Below are 20,636 nucleotides of genomic sequence, written 5' to 3'. Positions count from 1 at the left end.
AATGTTGGACAGAGTATTAATGAGGAAATTAGAGGAGAGTGCAACAAGGGTAATGTAACATTCGTGGGTGGCGTTAATCTTCATATAGACTGGGCAAACCAAATTGACAAAAGTAGCCTGGAGGACGAGTTCATGCAATGCATTTGAGGCATTTTTCTAGAACAATATGTTGAGCAACCAGGCTATTTTAGATCTAGTATTGTCCAATGAGTTAGTGATCTTATAGTAAAGTATCTTCTGGGAAAGAATGATCATAATGTGATAGAATTTCATATTGCATTTGAGAGAGATATGGTTAACTCTGAGCAAGGGATTTAAGTTTAAAAAATGTCAATTGTGGAGTTTTGAGAGGTGAGTTGGCCAAGGTAGATTGGGAAATTAGGTTAAGATATGACACTGGATAAGCAATGGCATATATTTAAATAAGTAATTCATAATTTGCAAAAAATATACATTCTTATGAGGAATAAAATCTCCAATACAGAATTGGTACAACCATGGCTAACTAGACAAATTGAGGATAGCATTAGATTAAAAGAAAAGGCTTACAATGGGCAGAAACCTCCCGGTCCCAAGGAGGTGGGCTTGAAGGCAGAACCAGGAGGATATTTAGATATGAAGGCGTCGGTCAGCAGTCCAATGCGTTCCCACCTCTAGCTGGAGGTGGATCATCAAAGGCAATGGCTAACCACCGGGCAACAGTGGGTAGCCAATTTGAATAGTTAAGTCCTCAGTTGTGGGCAGATTGAGGACGCCACCAGGAGCCCACTGCTAAGGCCAAAGTCTGGCAGGTGCCTGGAGGTGGCTTGACAGCTGTTGCCTGGGGGGGTCTGCGAGGCCTCTTTCAGTCCCCTGCCCACCCTCCTCTGCCCCCATGCCACCGGAGGTGCAGGGTTCAGTGGACCACATTTTAACTTTAAAAATAAATACTTCTTCAGAGGGCCCCTCAAGATGGAGGTGTGCGCGGTCCCCATCCTGCAGAGTCAGCTCCCACCTCTGATTGGGCCTGCGACCTCAGGAACCCTCCCACCAGCCTTAATTGGATGGTGGATGTGGAGGCGCCAATTAGGAGGCCACCTCCCAGAAGATCACGTCAGCAGGCGAGTGTGGGGTCGGAACTCAGAAATGGTCCTGCCCCATGATTATCCTTAAAGGGCAAAAGATTCTATGCAATATTGCCAAAAAGAGTAGTAAGCCTAAAGATTGGGAGGGTTTTAAAAATCAACAAAGGAGGACCAAGAAAGTGATAAGTGGGGAGAAAATAGAATGAGCATAGACTATGAAGAAATAAGCTCTTCTACAAGTACGTAAAAAATAAAGAAAACAGTGAAAGTAAATGTGAGTTCCTTAGAGGCAGAGGCAGGAGAAATTGTAATGGGAAATAAGGAAATGGCAGAGATGTTATACAAATATTTTGTATCTGTCTTCACAGTCTTCACACCAACAATGTATTAGAAATATTAGGGAACCAAGGGTCGAATGAGCATGAGTAACTTAAAATATTTAATATTAGTAAAGAAAAAGTACTGGAGAAATTAATGGAACTAAAAGCCAGCAAAGCCTCTGGACCTGATGGCCTACACCCCAGAGTTTTAAAAGAGGTGGTTGGATTGGTTTTGATCTTCCAGAGTAGATTCTAAAATGGTGCCAGTGGATTGGAAGGTAGCAAATATAATCCCACAGTTCACGAAAGGAGGGAGAGAGAAAACAGGGAGCGAGAGGCCAGTTAGCCTGACATCAGAAGTAGGGAAACCTCAGAAGCTATTAGGAATGTGGTAGCATAGCACTTGGAAAATCACAACATGATTAGGCAGAGTCAACATGATTTTATCAAAGGGAAATCATATTTGACAAATCTAATAGAATTTTGAGGAAGATAACTAACAGGGTAGATAAGGGGAACTAGTGGAGGTAGCGTATTTGAATTCTCAGATGGCATCTGACAAGGTGTCACATAACAGGTTATTACACTAGATTAGGGTTCATGGGATTGGGGGTAGTATATTAGCATGGATTGAGGATTGATTAACGGACAGAAAACAGAGTCAATTAAGCAATAAGCAAAATAAGAAATTTTTGGGATGGCAGGGTATAATCAATGGAGTGCCAAAAAGGTCAATGCTTGGGCCTCAGCTATTTTCAATCTATATTAATGACTTAGAAGAGGGGACTGAGTGTAATATATTCAAATTTACTGATGATGCAAAGCTAGGTGACAAAGTAAACTGTGAGGAGGACACAAAGAGGCTGGAAAGGGATATAACCTGGTTAAGAGATTGGGGAAGAAGGTGGCAGATGACGTATAATGTGAGGACAAGTGAATTTATCCACTTTGGTAGGAAGAATGGAAAGCTGAATTTTCTTGAAAAGGTTAATTAAAGGTTAATAATTACATGTTGGTATTCATAGGGATTTCCGTGTTGTACACTAATCACAAAGTTAAAATGTAGGATCAACAAACAATTAGGAAGGCAAATAGTTTGTTACTCTTCATTGCAAATGGGTTGAGTTTTTTTTTATTCGTTCATGAGATGTGGCCGTCACTGACTAGGACAGCATTTAATGCCCATCCCTAATTGCCCTTGAGAAGATGGTGGTGAGCTGCCTTCTTGAACCGCTGCAGTCCTTGTGGGGTAGGTACACCCACAGTGCTGTTAGGAAGGGAGTTCTAAGATTTTGATCCAGCGACAGTGAAGGAATGGCAATACAGTTCCAAGTCAGGATGGTGTATGGCTTAGAGGGGAACTTGCAGGTGGTGGTGTTCCCATGCAACTGCTGGTCTTGTCCTTCTATGTGGAAGAGGTCGGGGGTTTGGAAGGTGCTGCCTAAGGAGCCTTGATGCATTGGTATAAGAGTAAGGAAGTTTTGCTGCAATTATATGGGCTTTGGTGCAACCACACCTGGAGTAGAGTGTACAATTTTGGTCTCCTTACCTAAGGAAAGGTATACTTGCCTTAGACAAGATACAATGAACGTTCACTAGATTCATTCCTGGGATGAGAGGGCAATCCTATGAGGAGAGATTTATAGAATGGGCCTATACTGTCTGGAATTTAGAAGGATGAGAGGCAATCTCATTGAGACATATAAAACTCTTAGAGGGCTTGACAGGCTGAGAGGCTGTTTCCCCTGGCTGAAGACTCTAGACCTAGGGGGCATAGTCTCAGAATAAGGCTTCAACCCTTTAGGACTGAAATGCAAAGACATTTCTTCTCTCAGAAGGTTGTGAATTTTTGGAAATCTCTACCCCAAAGAACCGTAGATTCCCAGTGGTTGCGTATATTCCAGATTGAAGTTGATAGATTCTTGGGCACTAAAGGAATCAAGGAATAGGGGATAATAGGACAAAAAGGTGAAGTTCATGTAGAAGTTTAGCTATGATCTTATTGAATGGCGGAGCAGGCTCGAGGGGCTGAATGGCCTACTCCTGCTTCTATTTCTTATGTTCTCATTTTTTTTTTATTCATTCATGGGATGTGGGCGACGCTGGCCAGGCCAGCATTTATTGCCAATCCTTTATTGCCCTTGAGAAAGTGGTGGTGAGCTGCCTTCTTGAACCGCTGCAGTCCATTAGGGGTAGGTATACCCACAGTGCTGTTAGGAAGGGAGTTCCAGGATTTTGACCCAGCGACAGTGAAGGAACGGCGATATAGTTCCAAGTCAGGATGGTGTGTGACTTGGAGGGGAACTTGCCGGTGGTGGTGTTCCCATGTATTTGCTGCCCTTGTCCTTCTAGTTGGTAGAGGTCGCGGGTTTGGAAGGTGCTGTCAAAGGAGCCTTGGTGCATTGCTGCAGTGCATCTTGTAGATGGTACACACTGCTACCACTGTGCGTCGGTGGTAGAGGGAGTGAATGTTTGTAGATTGGGTGCCAATCAAGCGGGCTGCTTTGTTCTGGATGGTGTCGAGCTTCTTGAGTGTTGTTTGAGCTACACCCATCCAGGAAAGTGGAGAGTATTCCATCACACTCCTGACTTGTTGCTTGTAGATGGTGGACAGGCTTTGGGGAGTCAGGAGGTGAGTTACTTGCCTCAGGATTCCTAGCCTCGGACCTGCTCTTGTAGCCGCGGTATTTATAGAGCTACTCCAGTTCAGTTTCTGGTCAATGGTAGCTCCTAGGGTGTTGATAGTGGGGGATTCAGCGATGGTAATGCTGTTGAATGTCAAGGGGAGATGGTTAGATTCTCTCTTGTTGGAGATGGTCATTGCCTGGCACTTGTGTGGCGCGAATGTTACTTGCCGCTTATCAGCCTATGCCTGGATATTGTCCAGGTCTTGCTGCATTTCTACACGGACTGCTTCAGTATCTGAGGAGTCACGAATGGTGCTGAATATTGTGCAATCATCTGCGAACATCCCCACTTCGGACCTTATGATTGAAGGAAGGTCATTGATGAAGCAGCTGAAGATGGTTGGGCCTAGGACACAACCCTGTGGAACTCCTGCAGTGATGTCCTGGAGTTCAGATGATTGACCTCCAACAACCACAACCATCTTCCTTTGCGCTAGGTATGACTCCAGCCAGCGGAGGGTTTTCCCCCTGATTCCCATTGACCTCAGTTTTGCTCGGGCTCCTTTTTGCCATACTCGGTCAAATGCCGCCTTGATGTCAAGGGCAGTCACTCTTACCTCACCTCTTGAGTTCAGCCCTTTTGTCCATGTTTGAACCAAGGCTGTAATGAGGTCAAGAGATGAGTGGCCCTGGTGGAACCCAAACTGAGCGTCACTGAGCAGGTTATTGCTGAGCAAGTGTCGCTTGGTGGCACTGTTGATGACACCTTCCATCACTTTCCTGATGATAGAGAGTAGGCTGATGGGGCGGTAATTGGCCGGTTGGATTTGTCCAGCTTTTTGTGTACAGGACATACCTGGGCAATTTTCCACATTGCAGGGTAGATGCCTGTGTTGTAGCTGTACTGGAACAGCTTGGCTCGGGGCGTGGCAAGTTCTGGAGCACAGGTCTTCAGTACTATTGCCGGAATATTGTCAGGGCCCATAGCTTTTGCAGTATCCACTGCCTTCAGTCGTTTCTTGATATCACGCGGAGTGAATCAAATTGGCTGAAGAATGGCATGTGTAATGCTGGGGACTTCAGGAGAAGGCGGAGATGGATCATCAACCCGGCACTTCTGGCTGAAGATTGTTGCAAATTCTTCAGCCTTATCTTTCGCACTGATGTGCTGGGCTCCCCCATCATTGAGGATGGGGATATTTGTGGAGCCACCTCCTCCAGTTAGTTGTTTAATTGTCCACCACCATTCACGGCTGGATGTGGCAGGACTGCAGAGCTTAGATCTGATCCGTTGGTTATGGGATCGCTTAGCTCTGTCTATCGCATGCTGTTTACGCAGTTTGGCATGCAATAGTCCTGTGTTGTCGCTTCACCAGGTTGACACCTCATTTTGAGGTATGCCTAGTGCTGTTCCTGGCATGCCCTCCTGCACTCTTCATTGAAGCGGGGTTGGTCTCCTGGCTTGATGGTAATGGTAGAGTGGGGGATATGCCGGGCCATAAGGTTCCAGATTGTGGTTGAGTACAATTCTGCTGCTGCTGATGGCCCACAGCGCCTCATGGATGCTGCAGTTTTGCAATGCTAGATCTGTTCGAAATCTATCCCATTTAGCATGGTGATAGTGCCACACAACACGATGGACGGTAACCTCACTGTAAAGGCGGGACTTCGTCTCCGCAAGGACTGTGCGGTGCTCACTCCTACCAATACAGTCATGGACAGACGCATCTGCAGCAGGCAGATTGGTGAGGACGAGGTCAAGTATGTTTTTCCCTCGTGTTGGTTCCCCCACCACCTGCCGCAGACCCAGTCTAGCAGCTGTGTCCTTTCGGACTCGGCCAGCTCGGTCAGCAGTGGTGCTACCAAGCCACTCTTGGTGTTGGACATTGAAATCCACCACCCAGAGTGCATTTTGTGCCCTTGCCACCCTCAATGCTTCCTCTAAGTGGTGTTCAACATGGTGGAGTACTGAGTCATCAGCTGAGGGAGGGCGGTAGGTGGTAATCAGTAGGAGGTTACCTTGCCCATGTTTGACCTGATGCCATGAGACTTCATGGGGTCCGGAGTCGATGTTGAGGACTCCCAGGGCAACTCCCTCCCTACTGTATACCACTGTGCCACCACCTCTGCTGAGTCTGTCCTGCTGGTGGGACAGGACATACCCAGGGATAGTGATTGCAGTGTCTGGGACATTGTCTGTCAGGTATGATTCCGTGAGTATGACTATGTCAGGCACAAGCCCCCAGATGTTAGTAAGGAGGATTTTGCAGGGTCGTCAGGGCTGGGTTTGCCTTGTCGTTTCCGGTGCCTAGGTCGATGCCGGGTGGTCCATCCGGTTTCATTCCTTTTTATTAACTTCGTAGCAGTTGGATACAACAGGGTGGCTTGCTAGGCCATTTCAGAGGGTATGTAAGAGTTAACCACATTGCTGTGGGTCTGGAGTCACATGTCGGCCAGACCAGGTAAGGACAGCAGATTTCCTTCCCTAAAGGACATTAGTGAACCAAATGGGTTTTTACAACAATCGACAATGGTTTCCTGGCCATCATTAGACTAGCTTTTAATTCCAGATTTTTTTATTAATTAAATTAAAATTCCACCTTCTCCTGTGGTGGGATTCGAACCCATGTCCCCAGAGAAATACCCTGGGTCTCTGGGTTACTAGTCCAGAGATAATACCACTACCCCACCACCTACCCTGAATGTTCTTATATTATAAATCAGATATATTGAATTTAAAAAACTTTAATACATTGATTTATAAAATAGTGCTGCAAAATTGCTTCCAGTCTGGGCACTTGTGTTCTCGTTGTGTGACGGTCAATTGGTAGTTTTATGTTTAAAATTCAATTACAACTTTGAATGAAATAACATATTAGTTATCCATGAAACAGCAAGTTATAATGAGTAGTAGCACAATGACCGCCTAGGTCAGTCAGAAAGTTTCCACCAACATTTAACCAGCATGACAATTTGTATTTCAGCAGCCTGTTCCCCGTGGCTGTGATTAATCTTCCACCAATGGACTCTGATCAGAGTCCTTCCCCCAGCTCTGATCAAAGTCCTTCCCCCAGCTCTAGTTAAAATACTACCCACCAGGTCCTTATTAAAGTTCTGTCCCAGGTCCTAATTACAGTCGGACCTACAACATTAATTAAAGTCCTTCTCCCCAACTCTAATTAAAGTCCTACCCGGCCTGAAAGAAAAAGATGAAAATGAGAGAGGAAGAAGGCTGAGAGAGAGGTCAGTAAGGGATGGATGAAGTGAAGGAAAGGGAGAGAAAGGGAGAGGGAATGATAAAAATGAGAGCAGGATGGAGAAAGATGAATATGAGGGAGAGAGAAGAAAATGAAGGAGATGAGAGAGTGTCAAAAGTGAAGGGGTTGAAGAGAGGTGAAAGTGATGGAAGGAATGAGAATTAAAAATGGAGAAACACACAAGAAATAACAGGAGAGAAAGACTGAAAAGGAAATGTAGGAGAGAAATAGAAGAAGTAGACAGTAGAGAAGGAAGAGAGAGAGAGAAAAGCAATGGGAGATGACAAACAAATGTAAAGGAGAGGGAGCAACAGGAATGAGGAAAGGAAGAGAAAGAATAAAACAGGATTAAAGTAGGAGAGTGAGAAGAGGAAAAAGAGAGCACAAAATAGTGAACAAAAAGAAAGTAAACAAAGCAGAACTGAAGGAGCAGAGTGTAAGGAGGAACATTCTTTCTTTCTTTTTTTTTCTTTTTTTCTTTTGGGCCTCCTTATCTCGAGAGACAATGGATACGCGCCTGGAGGTGGTCAGTGGTTTGTGAAGCAGCGCCTGGAGTGGCTATAAAGGCCAATTCTGGAGTGACAGGCTCTTCCACAGGTGCTGCAGAGAAATTTGTTTGTTGGGGCTGTTGCACAGTTGGCTCTCCCCTTGCGCCTCTGTCTTTTTTCCTGCCAACTACTAAGTCTCTTCGACTCGCCACAATTTAGCCCTGTCTTTATGGCTGCCCGCCAGCTCTGGCGAATGCTGGCAACTGACTCCCACGACTTGTGATCAATGTCACACGATTTCATGTCGCGTTTGCAGACGTCTTTATAACGGAGACATGGACGGCCGGTGGGTCTGATACCAGTGGCGAGCTCGCTGTACAATGTGTCTTTGGGGATCCTGCCATCTTCCATGCGGCTCACATGGCCAAGCCATCTCAAGCGCCGCTGACTCAGTAGTGTGTATAAGCTGGGGGTGTTGGCCGCTTCAAGGACTTCTGTGTTGGAGATATAGTCCTGCCACCTGATGCCAAGTATTCTCCGAAGGCAGCGAAGATGGAATGAATTGAGACGTCGCTCTTGGCTGGCATACGTTGTCCAGGCCTCGCTGCCGTAGAGCAAGGTACTGAGGACACAGGCCTGATACACTCGGACTTTTGTGTTCCGTGTCAGTGCGCCATTTTCCCACACTCTCTTGGCCAGTCTGGACATAGCAGTGGAAGCCTTAACCATGCGCTTGTTGATTTCTGCATCTAGAGACAGGTTACTGGTGATAGTTGAGCCTAGGTAGGTGAACTCTTGAACCACTTCCAGAGCGTGGTCGCCAATATTGATGGATGGAGCATTTCTGACATCCTGCCCCATGATGTTCGTTTTCTTGAGGCTGATGGTTAGGCCAAATTCATTGCAGGCAGACGCAAACCTGTCGATGAGACTCTGCAGGCATTCTTCAGTGTGAGATGTTAAAGCAGCATCGTCAGCAAAGAGGAGTTCTCTGATGATGACTTTCCGTACTTTGGACTTCGCTCTTAGACGGGCAAGGTTGAACAACCTGCCCCCTGATCTTGTGTGGAGGAAAAATACCTTCTTCAGAGGATTTGAACGCATGTGAAAGCAGCAGGGAGAAGAAAATCCCAAAAAGTGTGGGTGCGAGAACACAGCCCTGTTTCACACCACTCAGGATAGGAAAGGGCTCTGATGAGGAGCCGCCATGTTGAATTGTGCCTTTCATATTGTCATGGAATGAGGTGATGATACTTAGTAGCTTTGGTGGACATCCGATCTTTTCTAGTAGTCTGAAGAGACCACGTCTGCTGACGAGGTCAAAGGCTTTGGTGAGATCAATGAAAGCAATGTAGAGGGGCATCTGTTGTTCACGGCATTTCTCCTGTATCTGACGAAGGGAGAACAGCATGTCAATAGTCGATCTCTCTGCACGAAAGCCACACTGTGCCTCAGGGTAGACGCGCTCGGCCAGCTTCTGGAGCCTGTTCAGAGCGACTCGAGCAAAGACTTTCCCCACTATGCTGAGCAGGGAGATTCCACGGTAGTTGTTGCAGTCACCGCGGTCACCTTTGTTTTTATAGAGGGTGATGATGTTGGCATCGCGCATGTCCTGGGGTACTGCTCCCTCGTCCCAGCACAGGCATAGCAGTTCATGTAGTGCTGAGAGTATAGCAGGCTTGGCACTCTTGATTATTTCAGGGGTAATGCTGTCCTTCCCAGGGGCTTTTCCGCTGGCTAGGGAATCAATGGCATCACTGAGTTCCGACTTGGTTGGCTGTATGTCCAGCTCATCCATGACTGGTAGAGGCTGGGCTGCATTGAGGGCAGTCTCAGTGACAGCATTCTCCCTGGAGTACAGTTCTAGGTAGTGCTCAACCCAGCGGTCCATCTGTTTGCGTTGGTCAGTGATTATGTCCCCCGATTTAGATTTGAGGGGGGTGATCTTCTTGATGGTTGGCCCAAGAGCTCTCTTCATGCCATCATACATTCCTCTGATGTTTCCGGTGTCTGAGGCCAGCTGAATATGACTGCATAGGTGTTGCCAGTAGTCGTTTGCGCAACGCCTAGCTGTTCTTTGTGCAGTACTTCTGGCTGCTTTAAGTGCTGCGGATGTTAAATCGCTGGGGGCTTTCTTGTAGTTCAAAAGTGCAATGCGCTTAGCGGCTATGACAGGTTCCAGCTCTTCATTATGAGATTGAAACCAGTCTGCATTTCTCTTCGCACTTTTGCCGTAGGTGGTCAAAGCTGACTCATAGATGGCGTCTCTGATGTGGGCCCACTTGGTCTCAGCATCCCCTGTGGGAGTGTTTTGAAGGGCTGTTACAAGTGAATTTAGAAATTTTTGTAACAGCTGTGGGTGAGAAATTCTGCTCGTGTTGATGCGCGGGTGGCCCTTCTGCTTGGAATGATGCAACTTCTTTGGTCTGAGTCTAACCTTGCTGCACACCAGGGAGTGGTCGGTGTCGCAGTCCGCACTGTGGAAGCTGCGTGTGATTTGAACACTGTTTAAGGCGGCTCGCCTTGTGACAATGAGGTCTAGCTGGTGCCAACGACGTGATCTTGGGTGCCTCCATGAAACCTGGTGACAGGGTTTAGTGTGAAAGAACGAGTTGGTGATGCAGAGGTTATGATAGGTACACAACTCAAGCAGTCTCTGCCCGTTCTCATTCATCCTTCCAACGCCATAGCGCCCAAGGCAGGAGGGCCATGAGTCATGGTCGGCCCCAACCCTGGCATTAAAGTCCCCCAGCAGGAATAGGTGTTCGGTGTTGGGGATGCTGCTAATGATGTTATGGAGTTGTTCATAGAACTGGTCTTTAGCTTCAGGTGCGGAGCAGAGTGTTGGAGCATAGATGCTGAGTAGGTGTACTGGACCAGAGGTGGTGAGCAGTCGGATGGACAGTATGCGTTCCGAGCCATTTGAGGGAGGCTCTATCATGCTGAGCAAGGAGTTTCTGATGGCGAAGCCCACTCCATGCTGTCTTGGTTCTTCAGGATCCCTGCCCTGCCAGAAGAAGGTGTAGTCTTGCTCTGCTAGAGAGCCACTCGCGGGGAGGCGAGTCTCCTGAAGTGCTGCAATGTCCACATTGAATCTACTGAGCTCGTTGTTAATGATGGCGGTCTTCCGAGAATCGTTGATTTGTGTAAGGTCTTCCGACAGGCCAGGACACATAGTTCTGACGTTCCAGCTTGCAAAGCGAAGGGCTGGTACCTTCTTTCCTTTTTTCATGTTGTTTGGTGCGGTGTATCAGTCCACCTTTCGGGCAATGACCCTGAGCTCCAAGCACCCATTGAAGCAGGCAGACTGTGGCGGGACAGAACCTTATTGACCGGGGGCTGCCCGGTTTGAGGCGGGCGGTAGCTGTCCAGTGAGGTGCAATGACCTCTCCCACCGACAAAGGCAACCCGTGGCGCCCAGTTTCTACGCCAATTTATCTGGACTTATAACCCGTAACTGCTGCCTTCCGTGTTGTTTTAGTCGCTGTGAGGCAACTATGGAGTGACCTCTCCATGGCGCATGCCTGGGCAAATTTATGGAGGTTGAGAGTTGCCCAGTCGTCAAAACCCCCCTCTCGGCCTTTCTGGTGGGGTCCAAAGGAGTGCAGGACACGACGTTTGGCACCAGTATGGCTGCAGGAACTGCCGGAAACATGCCAAAGGTGACACATGAGGAACAAAGGAGGAGAGAAAGGCACTTGTTGCAGACTTACCACTACCAATTTTCTCAACTGGAGAGAAATGAGAGGGAGGGAGCTTTCTGGGATCTAGCAAATAAACACTTGAAAACCACTGAGTCAAATAATTTGGTTCAAATCTATTGTCAAGAATGAAAGTTAACTTAAGTAAGCCTTGAGCAAAGGCATGTGAGGGGGACATTGTATGAATGGGCCTCTGGAACCCAAATTAACCTAGAGGCATGAGAGTGAGGATAAAATAAGGCTGTTCTGGTCCAAACTATAGGAACATTGATCTTTGTATCAGGGTAGTTAAAGTTACTTTGTAATATAAGATTAACCCTCTCATTTGGCTGGGCTACAGGCAAAGAGAGTTTGGTCTGCAACACACTAGGCACAAATTGCAAAATCTGGCAATGGGAGCAGCTCTAATTGGGCTGTCGGTAATCAGAACAAGAAAAGTTATGGCGGTGACAAAAATGATGCTTAATTGTTCCTAATGGTATAGTGGGGATTGGTGCCAGTTACACAGAGATTGAGTCAATGCATCTAAACAGGTTGCTTGAACCTGGTTGTAAATAGAAGTTTCTGGATCATAGGGCTTGGCTTTCCATCCATTTAAATTAATGGACAGAAAAATCAAGCTGTCTGGGTTCATACTTTCCCAACCAGTGCTTCTTGAGAGCACTACGATTTACTGGGATCACCAATTGAAGAATCTGGCAGAGTAGTCTGGTACATCACATGAATTTAAGAACATCTATGATGTTAACTGAAAGTGGCAAATTTATGAGATACCAAAGATACGATAGTGCATATGTAAATAGATTTTAAATGAATAGTTTTTATCTTGAAAATAACACTCTATTCCACAACCCTTGGATTTGCAAACTGTAGTGTCTTCCCAGGAGACAAGAAGGCCAATGTGTTGAATGCTCTTTCCTGGTCTGGAGCCTCGAGATGCGAGTCTCACAATTTTCTAGGCATTCATTTTAATGGATGGAGAATTGTGGGGATCAAGTCCACAATTGCTTGATGTGCAATCCCAAAGGGTAAGGCTCCATACAAGGAGCACAAATGTGGAAATTTGTCCCTAAGATCTCAATTCCCATTACCCGGGCTTTATTCATAGGAGAAATGGAATTACTGCAGTTATTAGAGTATCTTTAAATTTGCTGTTCTCATGCTTCTACTATATATTTCTGCAGAAAAGGACAATGGAAGCATTTGCAAGAAAATCCTGGAAGAAAACCGCTGTGAGTGTAAAGATGGCTACGTTCTCAGTGCTGATCAGAAATCCTGTGAAGGTAAACTTCACACTATAAACTGGCAACTTTCTGAAGTTGAGCCTGACCGTTTGCAACCTTGTTGTTATGTTTGAACTGAAGATGAGCTTCTGACCACATATCTGCTGCCACCTTCATAAAAATCAGCCAACTCTGACACTGTCTCAGCTTATCTACTGCTGAAACCATCATCCATAGCTTTTTTACATCAAGACTCGACTATTCCAATGTGCTCCTGGCCAGCCTCCTATCTTCCACCCTACATAAACTTGTGCTAATCCAAATATTAACTTGCACCAAATCCTGTTTATCCATCATCACTGTGCTCGTTGACCTACACTGGCTCCCTGTCCGGAAATGTCTCAATGTTAATATCTTCATCCTAGTTCGCCATTTCCTATCTCAGTCACTTCCTCCAGTTCTACAAGTCTTGAGAACTCTGCACTCCTCCAATTCTGGGAGATGGCAAATTACCAGTTTTAACTGCTCCATCGTTGGCAGTCATCCTTTCTACTGACTTGGCCCTCAGCTCTGGAATTATCTTCCCAAACCTCTCTGCCTCTCTACCTCTTTCTCCTCCTTTAAGATGCTCCTTAAATCTACCTGTTTGATTAAGCTTTTTATCATCTGGCCTGCGTGTTCCTACTGTGGCTTGCTGTTAATTTTTTATTGATAATGCTCTTGTTAAGCACATTGAAACATTTTTCAACATTAAAGGATCTATATAACTGCAAGTTGTTATTGTTATAAACTCATTGCAGCATCTCCCACTCCAGTTTGCTTTTTCTGTTAAGCTCAAAACCCTGAACTTTTTCCCTTTTTCAATCTTATTTTCTGCTTACAACCTACAATCGTGTAAAATGGAATACTCAGTGCTTCTGGATTTTTTTCCTTTTTTCAATATTTGGTGTTGTTCTGCACAGTGGTCCTTCACTTGCATTTTGTCAAAGCACTGTTTCTCCTGGGTTTCTGCAGATCTTCCTCAGAAGTTATGGTAGAAATTCACCTACAATATGTTCCTACATTAACATAAATTAAAATATCTTTTAAAAAGGAACACTATTTTAAAAACATTGTTGGCAGTCATTATTTCTCATAATTTTAAAATGGGTTTCCTTCTCTTTCCCAGGTTGCGTTACTTTTTCTTCCATCCACAGGACCTTCCATCCCATGTGCCATCCTTCATGATGGAGCAGGCAAGGAACCTGGGGGTAAAAATTCCACTACAGTGCTCTCAGCATGTGCCAGGATTGCATAATATGAAACGATGCATGCCAAGCCTGTGATTTTCCATCTGGAGTACCCCCCCAAAGTAGAATTTTTACCTCCTGTTGCCATGCCTCTGTCAGTGGAGCTCCTGGTCCCTTGAGTCATTGTGAGGTGGTTCATATGAGTAACAGAGATCGGTTCATTCATTCACTTTAAGCCATATATTTTTCGTTCCTTTCCATAGGTGGCCTTTATTTAAGAGATGATTCTATTGGGAATCTTGGAAGAAAAATCATATCACTTCATGCTGTGATACAAACTGCTAATCATTTTAAAAATCAATCACTAGGAACCTCCTTGAAGCTTCTCCTGTTCCATCACCGTAACTTTAATGAAAACACTATTTATACACAAATATGGAGTTTCTGCCAAACTTCTGCTGATGTTACGGCAACTGAGTGGGAGAATCCATGAGGAGATTCCCAGTGATTAGTAACATTGGTCAAATCTGTATCATTAGAAGTTTCACATCTGACAAATGTCTGTAGGGTAATAAGATAATAGGGTGACATGTCCATGGGATGGGAATCTGATAGGACACAAAGCAGGTTCATTTACTCAAATTTTACATTCACTAAAACACAACAAAACATTTAAACACTTATTCCTCAATCACTGAAAATATTCCTATTCACAAAAAAATGAAACAATCACATCCCAGAATTTTCTTTCCATATCCTTTGAACGACTGCTGCTTCCCACCCACTCCACCGTAAGATATAAAGATTCACATTTCTAACATAAATACATAAAAATTCAACAACTGTAAAGAAATCAAAAAACCTATCAGTAACTCACTTAGCCTTTTTCAAATTTAATCAGAAACAGAATGACATTGGGCCTGCGACTTTGTGTATGTGTATTGTATGTTAGTCACATGCATGTACATTGTATGTTGTCTTGTGCGTGCATTTTGCATGTTATATGCTGTGCCTATGCTTTGCATGGAATTTGAGAAATTGTTCCAGCTTAAGAACTATTACTGCCACAAATGCAATGGGCCAAATGGCCTCTTTCTGTACTGTAATTTCTGTGATTCTATGTTGGCATGTACACATGAATCGCATGTTCATGTTTATGTATTCTGCAAATATAATAGAAGGGAGAATTTTTGCTTCAGTGCTCCAGATTTTGGGCAATTTGCTGATATAGGCTAATAGCATGTGCCAGGAATACCAATGCAGAAAATCTCCTATTATCTATCCTCATTTATCTACCGACAATGCTTCTAATGTTTGTAAGGAGATCAACCATTTGTATAACAACTATAAAATCTACAATTTTAGAAAAATGTTTTAGAATTTTTTTCTCAGCAATGGAATTGGAATACATCTGCGGGTAAGTCTTTTGTACAATAAGAATCAACGGAACTGCCTGACCAAGAGCGGCAAAAACCAGCAGAGGCAACTCCCACTTGGATCATTTGAAATATGAATACAATTATTTTTTTCTTGGGTCTTTTAAATGGTACATGAACACCTCCATCAAGCAAGCTCCAAAGATGGTCATTCAGTGCTTCTTTCAGTGGCACATTGAGATGGTTTCTCTTCCGTGATCCTACTTAAAATCGAATGAGATAGCAGTGGAGAATGAGGGAGAATTCAGACAGTGAGACCTACAGCTATCTCACTGCCAAACATAGAATTGTACAGCACAAAATAATGCCATTTGACCTATCGACTCTCTGCTGGCTCTTTAAAGAGCTATCCAATTACACCAATTCCTTCCCCATAGCTTAGCACAGTAATATTTATGTGTTTTACCTTGTTCCAAATATAAAAACATCATGTTACTTTTCCTTTCTCTGATATACATATCTCTGTATTACTCAGATGTCAACGAATGTGCCTTTTGGAATCATGGGTGTACGCTAGGCTGTGAGAACTTCCCAGGCTCTTATCACTGCTACTGTCCAGAAGGATTTGTACTGTTGCCTGACATGAAAACCTGTCATGGTAAGGTATTGTGAGTGTACTTTTCGATGAAAATATAAGAAAAATCAGGGACAAGACCATTCAACCTCTCAACACTTACCCTTTGTAGCATTTCACCTAATTTTGTTTTCTATAAAGTATTCTTTGCAACATCCATACAGCCCAGAATTTACAATGTAAAAGAATGATATTAAGTACAGAGATTACGCTTAATCTGTATTGGACAGCTCTGTAATATTTGGTAAAATTGTCTTTTTTAAATGGTGTTAAATATCATCAGAGCAGTTTTTGTTTAATATAAGAAGCCGTTTATGCAGGATTTTGGCCTGAAATTTCTCCAGATTTTCAGGTGTTGCCCTGCTGTAAGTCAGGCAGGAGTGCAGCAGAATATATTGGAATTTGGCTGGGGCATCAAATGCTTCCATAGACCCTTATCTGGAGCAGATCAAGGTCCAACAATGTGAACTAGGGAGGGGAGTTCCAGACCAGGGGTTTCCTCATCTATGTCCTGGGATCTGCTGGGGTTGAGGGGGCGGACAGTATGCTGGATGAAAAGAGACATGCTGGCCTCCCAGCTGGTAGAAGTAAGGCTCACCTGGGAGTCTAGGTCTGGAAGTTAATCTGCACATCCAAAGAGAAAATGAAAATGAGGACAGAAATCAACCCCCTTTAAATAAGGGCTTATGGGCCCTGATCAGAAAGCTGCTAGGCCTGGAACTTTTAAATATTTCCTAGTGGCAGGCTTCAGTCACTACTTTACTCTTCCAGTTATGGCAGGTGCCTGAGATGCACGGTACAGAATTATTTAAATTTGGGAACATTCCCCTAACATTACATACATTGATAGGGTCAATGGCGAAGATTATCTGAGAATGCAGCCCAACATTTTTAACTGGATGTCACCACACAAATTTGCAGGACCTTAAATTTTGGCATTAGCAATAAATGGGAAGAAAAACAAACCAGTCCATTATGACATTTAACCCACCATATATCCAACATCCTATTCAGCAATTGTGTATCATAGAATTGTTTCTGCATATTTTTCATTGTATAGGGATCGCGTTTGAAACATAGAAACATAGAAAATAGGAGCAGGAGTAGGCCATTCAGCCCTTCAAGCCTGCTCCACCATTCATTATGATCATGGCTGATCATCCAACTCAGTAACCTGTTCCCGCTTTCGGCCCATACCCTTTGATCCCTTTGGACCCAAGAGCTATATGTAACTCCTTCTTGAAAACATACAATGTTTTGGCCTCAACTGCTTTCTGTGGGAGTGAACTCCACAGGTTCATCACTCTCTGAGTGAAGAAATTTCTCCTCATCTCAGTCCTGAAAGGTTACCCCGTATCCTTAGACTATGACCCCTGGTTCTGGACTCCCCCACCATTGGGAGCATCCTTCCTGCATCTACCCTGTCAAGTCCTGTTAGAATTTCATAGGTTTCTATGAGATTCCCCCCTCACTATTCGGAGCTCCAGCAAATATAATCCTAACCAACTCAATCTCTCCTCATACGTCAGTCCCACCATCCCAGGAATCAGTCTGGTAATATTTCTCTGCACTCCCTCTATAGCAAGAACATCCTTCCTCAGATAAAGAGACCAAAACTGCACACAATATTCCAGATGTGGCCTCACCAAGGCCCTCTATAATTGCAGCAAGACATCCCTGCTCCTGTACTCGAATCCTCTCGTTATGAAGGCCAACATACCATTTGCTTTTTTTACCGCCTGTTAGACCTGCATGCTTACCTTCAGCGACTGGTGTACGAGAACACCCAGGTCTCGCTGCATATTCCCCTCTCTCGGTTTATAGCCATTCAGATAATAACCTGCCTTCCTGTTTTTGCTACCAAAGTGGATAACCTCACATTTATCCACATTATACTGCATCTGCCATGCATTAGCCCACTCACTCAACTTGTCCAAATCACCCTGAAGCCTCTCTGCATCCTCCTCACAACTCACCCTCCCACCCAGTTTTGTGTCATCTGCAAATTTGGAGATATTATATTTAGTTCCCTCATCTAATCATTAATATATATGGTGAATAGCTGGGGTCCTAGCACCAGTCCCTGCGGTACCCCACTAGTCACTGCCTGCCATTCGGAAAAAGACCCATTTATCCCTACTCTTTGTTTCCTGTCTGCCAACCAATTTTCTATCCATCGCAATACACTACCCCCAATCCCATGTGCTTTAATTTTATACGCTAATCTCTTATGTGGGACTTTGTCGAAAGCCTTCTGAAAGTCCAAATAAACCACATCCACTGGCTCCCCCTCATCAACTCTACTTGTTACATCCTCAAAGAATTCTAGTAGATTTGTCAAGCATAATTTCCCTTTCGTAAATCTGTGCTGACTCTGCCCGATTCTACCACTGTTCTCTAAGTGCTCTGCTATAAAATCTTTGATAATGGACTCAAGAATTTTCCCCACTACCGACGTCAGGCTGACTGGTCTATAATTCCCTGCTTTCTCTCTACCACCCTTTTTAAATAGTGGGGTTACATTTGCTACCCTCCAATCTGTAGGAACTGTTCCAGAGTCTATAGAATCTTGGAATATGACCACCAGTGCATCCACTATTTCTAGGGCCACTTCCTTAAGTACTCTGTGATGCATACCATCAGGCCGTGGGGATTTATTGGCCTTCAATCCCACCAATTTCCCCAACACCATTTCTCTACAATACTGATTTCCTTCAGTTGCTCTCTTTCACTAAGCCCTGTGTTCCCCAACATTTCTGGTATGATATTTGTGTCCTCCTTTGGTTTCTGTCTTACATTTTTGTTGAAGGTGTGGCAGGTGTTGATATTTTGCACCTGTGACTTGGCTGCAGCTACATTTTAAGTTGCCTCTTCATAATTAAGAAGTAAGGCATCCAACTGTGTATGCCTTTCTATTTGCTCATTTTGGAGGTAGAAGTTGAGGATTGGGAGGGAGCTGCTTTTACACTGGAGGTGCACTATCTTATCCCTCCTTACCCAGCTACCCATGTATATAGATCAAGGCAGAGCGACCTAATCATCATGTTCCTTCAAATACCTACATTCGATCACCCTGTTTCCTCCATATCACAACAGTGACTACATTTCCAAAGATCATCATTGGCTGTAAAGCACTTTGGGATATCCTGAAAGGCTCTATATAATGCAAGTCTTTCCTTCTTTCTAATTACCACCCTTTCTCCAACCTTGCCTTTTTCTTTACAGTTCTGAAATGCATTAACCTCACCCTACTTGCTGCCCACTTCTCTTACCACACCCTGTTTGAATCCCTTCCATCCAGCTTCTGTCCTGCCCAGAGTACTGAAAAAGCCCTGATCGAAGTCATCAACAACTGTGTGACTGTCATCGTGGTGCATTATGTTCCTTCATCCTCCTCAATCTCTCTGTGACCTCCAGTATAGTTAGCTCACCATTCCTTTTGTTCCATTGCCTCTCCTCTGTGATCCTCTATGGCTTACCCTCATTTGGTTCCATTCCTACCTTTGCAGATGTTGCCAGTGCACCTCCTATGAAGAATACTCCTGCTGTACCGAAATGCTGCCCCAAGATTCCATCCTTGAGCCCCTCATATTCCTCAACTATATCCTGGATGACATTATCTGTAATTACTCGGTCAACTTTCGTATGTATGCTGATGATATTCATCTTTACTTCTCCACTACCAGCTATGATTTCATGACTAGAAACATACATTTAGACTGTCCAACATCAAATTGTGGAGGAATCAGAAATTTTTTGCAGCTGAACATTGATAAGTCCAAAGTCTTCAGTTTGATCCACATTAGAAGCTCTGAAATCTAGACTCCAAATCCCTTCCCTGACAGCCTGCTGAAATTTAGTCTGATTGTGCACAATCTCAGTATCCCGCTCAAGCCAGAACTGAGCTTTAAAACATAGTTCCAGTTTATCACCAAGACCACCTACTTCTGCATTCAAAACATCATCCTTTCTCAATGCCTACCTTATTCCCAATGCTGCTGAAATTCTCATCCTTGTCTTTGCCACCTCCACAATTGTCATTTCTAATACCCTTCTGTCTGGCCTCCTAGGTTCCATCATTCATAAAGTCCAACTCCCCAGAACTCTTCTAGCTGCATCCTATTCCTGACTGGATTCCATTGACCTATTGCCCCAATCTTTGTTGACCTGCATTGGCTGACCAACACCCCATGCAGATTCAAAGTCTTACTTCTCCTCTTTGAATCCCTCTGCAATCTCACCTATCCCTACATTTATAAATTTTCCCAGCCCTTCATCTTTACCTGTACCTGCCACAGACCTAAACCTGGTCAGCTGTGCGATCTTCCTGCTCTACCATCAGTGGCTGAGTTTTCAGCCAGCTTACTTCCACAGACTGAAACTCCCCACTCTAAAGTCCTTCATCTTTCTGCATCTCTCCCAATCTTCAAAATCTGTCTGAAAACCTGCCTCTTCTATGGTGCTTTCATTCATATCTTGTCTGCCCTCTATTTTTGCTTGGGTCTGGTCATCAACTATGAAACATCTTGGGATATTTTGTTACATTAAAGGCGCTATGGAAATAAAGGTTATTGTCTGTGAATGTAGCATTGATGTGGCTTTTAAATCAGTACACGTGAATAAGTAATAACACATCTGGCATAATAAAACCTAGAATAAAATTGAGATGCATGCAATAGTGGTGTGCATTATCTAAAACAAAAGCTGTAATATTATT

General features: G+C 44.3%; 1 protein-coding gene across 1 annotated transcript in view; it reads left to right on the top strand.

The window, feature by feature from the left end:
* The window catches only part of egf (epidermal growth factor), a 197,532-nt gene that overhangs the window by 89,473 nt on the left and 87,423 nt on the right, over positions 1–20,636 (top strand). The window contains exons 9-10 of the mRNA XM_068032277.1: positions 12,642–12,740; positions 15,821–15,943. Coding sequence (XP_067888378.1) covers positions 12,642–12,740; positions 15,821–15,943 — 222 coding nt within the window. The remainder of the gene's footprint in view (positions 1–12,641; positions 12,741–15,820; positions 15,944–20,636) is intronic.

Source organism: Heterodontus francisci, chromosome 1 (genome assembly GCF_036365525.1).
Source record: "Heterodontus francisci isolate sHetFra1 chromosome 1, sHetFra1.hap1, whole genome shotgun sequence".
Taxonomy (NCBI): Eukaryota; Metazoa; Chordata; class Chondrichthyes; order Heterodontiformes; family Heterodontidae; genus Heterodontus; species Heterodontus francisci.
This window is presented reverse-complemented; position numbering and strand designations above follow the sequence as displayed.